Raw genomic sequence first — 9729 nt, 5'->3', positions numbered from 1 at the left:
ATAACGAAGCCATGAATCTGAAGCAGGTAGTCAGTGGAGCCAGTGGTCCTTTTTGGTTGATTGAAAATTAGATGCACAGCTGTGTTCTGGATCATCTCTGTTTTGTCTGCTTCTCTAATTGTTCTGGATTGAAGGCTGGTCAGTAGAGCATTGCAGTAGTCTTGATCAGTTCCTTAACTTGCCATGTTCATTTGTTGCTGCTCAGTAAACCTCTTGACACGTTTGCCACTGTGATGACAACCGCATGTAGATGGAAAGAGTTAAGGAACAGAGAAGACCAGTTTTCGAGATGTTTTTATGGTATTAATATCAACATAAGTTAATTATCTTATGTATTTATAGAGATTTACCTCCTTGGTGAATACATTTTCGTCCTAGTCTTACACAAGAAGCAACACTACTGTGTTCCAGTATATGACGATATAATCGTAGTAGAATGTTCAGGTGCAAATAAATAAATAAACTGCAGCGTGATGTCGCTATTGGAATGTTAACTGACCTGCACAAAAGGAATTCAGTGTGGAAATGAGAACACAAATAGCAAGATATAAGTGCTACTTTAAAGCTCAATTTACTGTATCTACAGCTCGAGTTAAACAATCCTATTGTAATAATAATACACTTGATATATAAACATTTTTCCAGAACGTGAGCTGTATATTCACTTTGTGTTCTAACAATAAACGCATGACATTCGATCGATTTAACACTAGTTAAACCAAGCAGGACATCTTTTTTTTGTTGTTGTTTGTTTGTTTACTGCTGTAATGCAGGAAAATAAGAAATCATGTTCTGCTTCGTCTCTGTTTAACTAGTCTAAAATTTATCAAATGACATGCGTCTCGTATAAATAAATGTATGGATGTTTAGTCAGGAGAACACTCAGATTATTCATTCTGGACGATGTGCGTTGAAACTAGCGCTGAAGCAATGGAACGAACCATTCACGATACATAGAGGGGTGATATTTCATACGCAAGAGGCCAATGGCCGCTGAATGTGATCGGTAAACATACCCTAGCTGAACTATTTTATCCCAAAAAAATATATCATTGTAATTCCTATATTGTATTGTCTTTGCTATTGTACTATTAATGAACATTATTCATAGCCGCACTTTTAAGTATGCGCATGTCTGCACAGAGACTGTGGACGTAAGAGATGTTCATCTCAATTCTCTTCCGGTTTCACAGAAATCATCTACGTTTATTAATATAGGTCGTTTTCTACTCTCTGTTTATTCCAAGAACACTAACCTTATACAATACAATAATTAATAAACAATGAAAAGGACACTGGGTTAAAGATACAAAGGAACATTTTATACAACTTAAAGAATACTTGGTCTTTTTTAATCTTTTTAATGCAAAGAGTCTCCGATAATGTCAGTGTCTCTGATTTTGTTCAGAAACACAACAAAGTTCCTTTGTACTAATACATTTACACGTATATTTGTATAAAAGGTATCCACAATTATTATAGGATGAATTAAACGAACAGGTTGCCATCCACCATTCTCATTCAGACTGGACAAGAGCTAATATTCCCGCTGCCCCTTTAAGAGTTTTGCTAGAGATTTGTTTTCAGACTCGCACAAACCGTCCTTTACTGGTTCAAACCAGTTTTCTGAGTCTGCGCAGTAAGTGTAAACAGGAAGAAGAGTGCAAAATTAAACAGTGTCGACGAACATTGCGTTACATTGACAGGATCCGTTTGAAGTCGCAATGCAGGTGTACAGTAAGCTTAAACGTCATTAATTTATGTTTAGCACATGATGTAAAGTGACTCGACAAAAGTTATTAGAGAAAACATCGGGTAATGCTAATTTGCGGTTCTGACATCGTTGAAACACGGGTCCAGTTCGCTTGCACCAGAGCGAGCAGACAGTCCAGATATAGTCCAGAAAGCCTTTAACACTACGTGAATGACTGTCGTGTTTTTAACGAAGAAATCTGCAGCTAACGTTAACGTTAGTTCGTGCAGATAATCTGCATCCGATAGAATTCCGCTCCCTACCGGTGACTCGACCTACTAACCCACTAGTGAATCGAGTTAGTGTTTCTGGATAAGAAAGCCTTTGGCCGACGACTAGGCCGATAATTCCAACAGAAATTATCAAGTACAATTCAAAATGGTTCAGAAAGACAAAATAATCGAGTCGACACAGTCAGAAAGTGAAGCAAATCCAGTGCCAAGCGAAGCTGTTGCGGATACGCAGTGTCCAGTGGACGAGCCCAGTATCGGGGTTGAGCGAACAGGCCGCAGGAAATTCATCACCGGTGTTGTGGAGGGTGAGCGAATTCAGACAAATCCAACGTAATGTTGCCAAATGTAACGCATATGCAACCATTAAAATTAGTCTACATTGCTAGAAAACATTTTTTTTTCTATATTGCTTAGGTGTTAATTGACTGTAGCATCTGTTTGTGGAATATGCTGCGTTTGTCAAAACCATTTGTTTTTTCTTACTTTGTTCACCACAGGCTTCTATGGACGGCCATGGACTATGGAGCAAAGGAAAGAGCTTTTCAGGAGGTATTGTGCAAACATCCTGCCCCTTTCTGATTCAACTTGCCAATAAATCTAATTTAGTTTCTTTTAAAGTTTATACATGCTATTGTAATTGCTAATACTGTTTTTGTTTAACCTTAAAAAAATCTTATTTTATATTTGATGCGTTTCAGGCAGCAGAAATGGGGGTTGAACACCTATCTGTATGCCCCAAAAGATGACTACAAACACAGAATGTTTTGGAGAGAAATGTATTCTGTTGAGGAAGCAGGTGAGATATTTATTTTCATGCTCTTTAAAAAGGTACTGGTCGTTAAGCTTTATTTGGCTTATGTTTATGAATCTAATGTCTTTTGCTTTTAAAGAACAACTCACAACTTTAATAAGTGCTGCTAAAGAGCATGGGATTGAGTTCATTTATGCCATTTCCCCTGGCCTGGACATTACATTCTCAAATCAGAAGGAAGTGTCGACACTTAAAAGGAAGTTAGACCAGGTGAGAATGAACCTATTCGGAAGCTTATACTGCGCTGGTGTCAGTGTTTTTATGACCTACATCCTCAATCTCTGTTTATCTTTTGTGCAGGTCTCTCATTTTGGGTGCAAGTCTTTTGCCTTACTGTTTGATGACATTGATCATAACATGTGTCCAGCTGACAAGGAGGTATTCAGCTCCTTTGCACATGCTCAAGTGTCTATAACCAGTGAGATCTTCCAATATTTGGGAGAACCTGAAATATTTTTATTTTGCCCCACAGGTAAGATGATTATTATTACTAACTAACCATGCTGCTTTGTGTGATGCTAATGTATTGTTTCTATTTCATACCTTCTCATAATTATTTCATGTTTCCTTGTCTTCAGAATATTGTGGAACATTTTGTTATCCAAATGTGTCACAATCGCCTTACCTGCGCACAATAGGTGAAAAGCTGCTTCCTGGTATTGAGGTGCTGTGGACAGGTAAGTTGTGTTTTCATTGAGGGGACTGGAATAATAGTTTGCTCTCTTGAGGATTTTAACGATGCCTTTCCATGTTTGACAGGTCCCAAAGTAGTTTCTAAAGACATAACTGTTGAATCTATTGAAGAAGTCACAAAGATACTGAGGAGAGCTCCTGTCATCTGGGACAATATTCATGCTAATGACTACGATCAGAAGAGACTTTTCTTGGGGCCTTATAAAGGCAGGTCCACAGAACTCATCCCTCGGCTGAAGGGAGTCCTCACCAACCCCAACTGTGAATTTGAGTCTAATTTTGTGGCCATTCACACGTTAGCCACGTGGTATAAGTCTAACATGAATGGAGTGAGAAAAGATGTTGTCATGAGTAAGTATGTCTTTATGGAAACATTGTTTTTATAATACTTTTATATATAAAAATGAGCAAATTTTTTCTCTTAAAAGGTAAGTTCACCGAAAAATGAAAATACTCATCATTTACTCACCCTCATGTCATTCCAAACCTATACGGCTGTCTTTTTTTCTGTTGAACATGACATGAATATCTATCTTCAAACATTTTCGGTTCCAATATACTTTCATTGTAAGAACAAAAAATAAGTTATAAATGTTAAAAAATAAATTATAAAAGATATATCTGTGCTGATCTTTCAGTTAGCAAATAACAATGATCCAATCGAATCCAAATGGACACTTTTTTTTTCTCATTTGAGAAGCTGTCATCACAATAGAAAAGACAATTGCAATTTCCGTTTCATGCTGATTCAAAGCAGTTAAGATTTTAACATGGATTTATGTCCCTAGAACTGCTAATATTCTGAGATGGATTTTTTCCTTATGAATTCTACTTTATTCTTGATGTTCTACAAAAAGTTAGGACAGAGTGCTGGTTTTTTTACTAAGTGAAAATTTTGGCTCATATTATTGATCAAGATTGACTTAATTCATCAACATTATATCATATTTGTGTTTAATCTTGTTTTATTGTAGCTTCATAACTTCTCATTTCTGTGTGTAGCAGACAGTGAAGACAGCACTGTGTCCATCCAGATAAAGTTGGAAAACGAGGGCAGTGATGAGGAGCTAGAAACAGACATCCTCTACAGCCCACAGATCGCGCTCAAGCTGGCTCTCACTGAATGGCTGAGCGAGTTTGGAGTGCCTCATCAGTACAACAGTAACTATTTATTCTTTGTGTGATATTATGTAACGTGATCTTAGTTGTTCTGAATTTGGTATCATCTATCTTAACCTTTCTTTCTTTGTTGCAGGTCGGCAGGTTCCTCACAGTGGAACTAAAAGCACTTCTATAGATGTTCCTGCACTCACTGTGCCCAGTCTGGGCATTTCCACTACAGTGACTACAGTCTTCCAACAGCCCATCATGAGTCCAATCGTGCCCCTTAGCGATGAACCGCATGAGCTTGGCAAAGAAGAGGAGGTGGAGGTGGAGAAGAAGGAGTCTGACGAAGAGCCCATGGAGATGGTCGTGGAGAAACACGATGAGGTGGAGGACACTAAAAATGTCAACCAGATCCTCACAGAGATTGTCAAGGCTAAAATGACAGAAGATCTCAGACCCATGGACACAGACAAAGAGAGCCTGACAGAGTCCAAGTCCCCAGAGATGTCCATTCAAGAGGATTCAGGCAGCGACATTGCACCGATGCAGACTGATGATCAGCTCAATAAGGAAGTGTTTGTTCCAGGCCCCAATGAGAAGCCGCTGTTTACTGCTGAGCCACTTACTCTGGAGGATCTGACCCTGCTAGCTGAACTCTTCTACCTGCCATACGAACACGGTCCCAAAGCAGTACAGATGCTGAAAGAGTTTAACTGGTTGAGAGCAAATAGCAATTATGTTAGTGTGAACTCCAACGCAAAGGATCCAGAGAAGGTGAGAATTGTCATGTTTAAAAAGAAGGTTTTGTTTTTAAAATTGTGTTTATCTTGGCCTGGACAGTCATAAAGATTAGTATAATTTTAAGATTAATCAATTCCTTGAAATTTCTATAATTAATGTACTTTTAAATCTTGTGTAGGGTAAAACATCCTTGTCTGATTTGTGAGATTATCATTCTTTAGAGTTGGTTGATTTTGAGTGAAATCTGCAAATTAACTGGTTCACAAATTAATCTGAATGATCATTCATTTGCCAATCTGAGTAGGTTTGAATGATTATTAATGGTAACATGTAAAAGTCAGAGATTTGTTGGTCAAAATGTATGGGAACTCATTTAATCTGTCATGGCCTTGTTTTTGTCCATGTTAAATTAAATATGAACAAAAATGTTTGCTCAATATACTTTAGTCACAAAATGGTGGAAATGCAGTAATTATTTTCACCACATGGTGGTGCGTTTATGACTCACTTTGTAGGTAATTGAACATTTTTTGCAATTGTTGCTGAGCTGCGTTGAAGCAGGAGACGTTTGATAGTGTGGTTATGATAAAGGTGGTATTCATATGTTTCACATAGGTAGCTGAATGGCAATCCAGAGCGGAAAACTTTGAGGAGATGTGCTGCTCCGTCATCCAGATGTTCACCAGACTCTCCAACTCAGCCAACAGGACCATTCTTTATGACCTGTATCCCTATATCTGGGATATAAAGAGTATCATCTCAATGGTGAAATCATTTGTTCAGTGGTTAGGTAGGTACGGCGACATTTCTTTGCTGCTCCTCAAGACGTTAACCATGCTGAGCACATGAAATACTTGAACTTTATTCATTAGAATCCAAAAACAGTGAGCACTCATTTCAATAGCCATCGGTTTATAAAATGTTCAGATCTACACTTCATGCATTGCACTGTTTTACAGTGACATTGTTAAGATTTCAGGTGCTCAAAATGCATTTCTTAACAGATGGCAGAGCATATTTTTAGACTTGAGAGAGTAAATTAACACTTTTCTACTCGATTATAAGACCTTAGTTCTCACTCACAGTATGAACAGCTTCCTCATGCACTACTGAAATTTCTTGGGCGAAGTCTGCCATTTATGGAAATTCAGTCTAGTGCACACTCGCTTTTTCTTACTTATTTTTACGTGTTCTCTACTGACTGGATGCTGTCCTCATTGCTAGCCAATGCCTCTCCTTCAGGCCACTTTTGATCAGGTAGAATGAATTGGACGGCTGTGGTCACAGTTGCCGGGGTGGGTCCTGCTGCTTGCTGTGCTTTCAGTATCATTGTGCGTTAACTTGGCAACATCTGTTGCCATCTCTTTCGATCAAGGGTGTGATCGTGAAGGAAAATAAGCCCCTAGCGCGCCGCGCATGCGATCTTGGAAAGCAAGGCGGCTGTGTAAGGCTATTCTGGTGCATCATGAATAAATACTTTGTTTATGATGGATTTTCTTTTACCATGTATGCTGATTATGAGCATTATAGGAAGAGACTCCACAAACAACCTCAGCGTATGCTTTACTCTAACTGAACTGGTCTGGTCACTACATTCCAGTGAACTGTACACAGTTCTCATGGTCCTAAATACAGTTGTGCGGTCAGCGAATTGAAGGCTCTCTTATCTGAGAAGCACTTGGGTCATTAGCCAGCCCTTTTATTTATGATGATTTTATTGAGAGGCCTGTCACTTACTGAGAATGCCTATGTTTGTTATCCATATAGCTTCTGGGCATCGCTACATAACAGTTAGAGTAACGGATTCTGCTCTAAATGAGGTTTTTGTTGGAAGTTGGTTGAGTAATTATAGCACCAGCATGGCCTGGGTTACCTTGGTAACCACATTTCATTCACAGGTTTCTGTCCAGCTTTATAACAAAGCATCACAGCAGGCAGCAACCAAAACTGGCATGCCACATCTAAGTTGTCATTAGCTGATGGAGGGGAAAATCAAGTGTATAATCTGCCACATTAATGAGGGTGTTCTGTACAATCTGATTTAAACGTTTGACTTGTTTTCTTAGAACACCCATAAAGGCTTCTCTTTATTTGAGACGGCAGATGTTATGTTGATTTAACTGTTCCTTTAATGTAGATTTATTCATTCGGACTGTTCCCTCTCAATATGCTTTTCAGCCTCTGTTTGCACGGACAGTCCAAATCCCAGCGCATTTTCAGCCAGCATTTGTCCAAAGCACTGCAGATGGCATTCAGTCAGCGGCTCACTGCTGTTGTGCTGAGATCAGTTACTAATTAGCTCTTTTATTGTCTTTTCCCTTCATTATGTACAGATGGAAGAATCTTCAGCACAAGTTTCTACTGCTATCGGATGGACAGTGCCCGATGTATACACAGTGCTGCGATTATCATTTTTGTTTTTGGGGGTTTATGGATACATTTTCTTTTTCATTATGTGCCCAAATGATTTTTTTTTTTTTCAATGTCTCAGGAAAGGAAATGCTTTGAAGTCACATTTGCGCTGCGATAGCTCAAGTGTTAGGTGTTAACCCCCTAATTCTTTTCTCTGGCAGCTCTAACATGGTTTTTGTTTCTATCAGTAGGCCCAATTGAAATGGCACAGACCAGCTTTACCACACCAACTTAGGGGAAAATTGATACCCTTGACTCAGTCATCTAAACACACCTCCATAGTAAGACTATTAAGTTACAAAGCAAATTATCTTCTGAATAAATAAAAAAAAAAAGCAAAGGATGTGGTAAAATTCCCCTCAGATGGTGAGTGTTGTGTGTCCTGCCATTTCACCACAGGATGTGTTTTAAGTATGATCAAATTGATTGAAAACAGGAGAACTTTGTCTCCTGGATCTGCGCTGCATTTGTCTTGTTACATGACGCCGAGTCCTCATCCCCTCACATTGGTACTGTTGTTCAGAAACGACTGGATTTCTAGTTGCAGTATAGAGCTTGTGTCTGCTCAACAGCAATGAAAATCACCCAATTTTATCATAGTTATCTGCTACATTGAGCAAGCAGGCGTAGTGACTGGAAAGATTCAGTTGTTGCAGACTTTTGAATTAGGTTTTTATTTTGTGACTTGCCCATGAAGGGTCCAGATTTGCTCCATCGATCATATAAAAGATTATATGATATGAACTTTTAATCGATCAAAAAAAATGTCCACGGTGGTGGCTGATGAAAGCGCTTGATAGTCATGTGACAAGGCAGATAGGTCTAAATGTGACTTCAGATGAAGGTTAGAATTCAGAGGGCTTAAACAGCTGAAGCTTATTTAGTAGCAGCGAGTGAACTGATGACATATCACCAACAACAAGCTGTCTAAAATGTAGGAAAAGCGATACAGCCAATTATTCTTAAATGTCTCATCTCTTCAAAACAGACTAGCAACATTTAGTTGAAGAGCTAGTGCTTGATACCTTATCCTAGATTGCATCACAAACCTCACTTAATTCTAAATGCCTAAGAATCATGTGAAAAATTAATCGTTTCAGTAATGCGCCCAAATCTGGCATTGCAGTCAGTGTAAGCCCTCTGTCATTGTAAGCTTAAAGGGTTAGTTCACCCAAAAATGAAAATTAGCCCATAAATTACTCACCCTCAAGTCATCCTAGGTGTATATGACTTTCTTCTTTCAGACGAATCCAGTCGGAGTTATATTAAAAATGGTCTTTGATCTTTCAAGCTGTTTAATGCCACTCAGCGGGTGTTGCATGCATCTGTCCAAAAGCAGTTAAATAAAATGCACCCATCCATAAAAAAAAAGTGTCTCTCACGGCTTCGGGGGGTGAACAAAGGCCTTCTGTAGCAAATCGATGCATTTTTGTAAGAAAAATATCCATATTCAAAACGTAATAATCACTTTAATGTAGCTTGCACTCACTGTTGTACACTGGAAGCAGTTCCGGGGGAATGACGTATAAGGTCAGCTTTGCGCATGCGCCGCTCAGAAGTGACGCACGCGGAAGCGCAGGGGAGAGATCAAAACAAAACAACGGTCACAAAGTACAAAACGAGGATTTGTAAAGAAGAATGTCGGAGGATTTCGATATAAGCCAAGAGGAGACTGGTTTTCCTTTGCTAAAGTAAGGAAACTTTGCTTCCTTTTGCTCCTGTTAACAAACGTTGGTTTTCACGAGACTCACTGGTGCATGCACCTCATAGGTCATTCCCCCGGAACTGCTTCCAGTGTACAACATGATTATTACGTTTTGAATATGGATATTTTTCTTACAAAAACGCATCGATTCGCTACAGAAGGCCTTTGGTTCAGGCGCTTTTTTTATGGATGGGCTATTTTTATTTAAGTTCTTTTGGACTGAAGCAATGCAACACCAGCTAAGTGGCATTAAACAGCTTGAAAGATCAAAGAC

The 9729-nt window shown here is 38.9% G+C and overlaps 1 protein-coding gene across 2 annotated transcripts in view; it reads left to right on the top strand.

The window, feature by feature from the left end:
* Positions 1-1634: 1634 nt before the first annotated feature.
* Positions 1635-9729, top strand: part of LOC107666422 (protein O-GlcNAcase-like) — a 14713-nt gene continuing 6618 nt past the window's right edge. The window contains exons 1-11 of one of the 2 annotated variants that reach the window (XM_016457693.1): positions 1635-2291; positions 2484-2535; positions 2685-2782; positions 2877-3007; positions 3098-3269; positions 3376-3474; positions 3557-3841; positions 4493-4651; positions 4746-5371; positions 5954-6128; positions 7672-7725. In XM_016457693.1, coding sequence (XP_016313179.1) covers positions 2132-2291; positions 2484-2535; positions 2685-2782; positions 2877-3007; positions 3098-3269; positions 3376-3474; positions 3557-3841; positions 4493-4651; positions 4746-5371; positions 5954-6128; positions 7672-7725 — 2011 coding nt within the window. In that variant the 5' untranslated portion in view covers positions 1635-2131. The remainder of the gene's footprint in view (positions 2292-2483; positions 2536-2684; positions 2783-2876; positions 3008-3097; positions 3270-3375; positions 3475-3556; positions 3842-4492; positions 4652-4745; positions 5372-5953; positions 6129-7671; positions 7726-9729) is intronic. The other variant, XM_016457694.1, reaches the window with a different exon arrangement.

Source organism: Sinocyclocheilus anshuiensis, unplaced genomic scaffold (assembly GCF_001515605.1).
Source record: "Sinocyclocheilus anshuiensis isolate Anshui unplaced genomic scaffold, SAMN03320099.WGS_v1.1 scaffold63, whole genome shotgun sequence".
NCBI classification, from domain to species: Eukaryota; Metazoa; Chordata; class Actinopteri; order Cypriniformes; family Cyprinidae; genus Sinocyclocheilus; species Sinocyclocheilus anshuiensis.
This window is presented reverse-complemented; position numbering and strand designations above follow the sequence as displayed.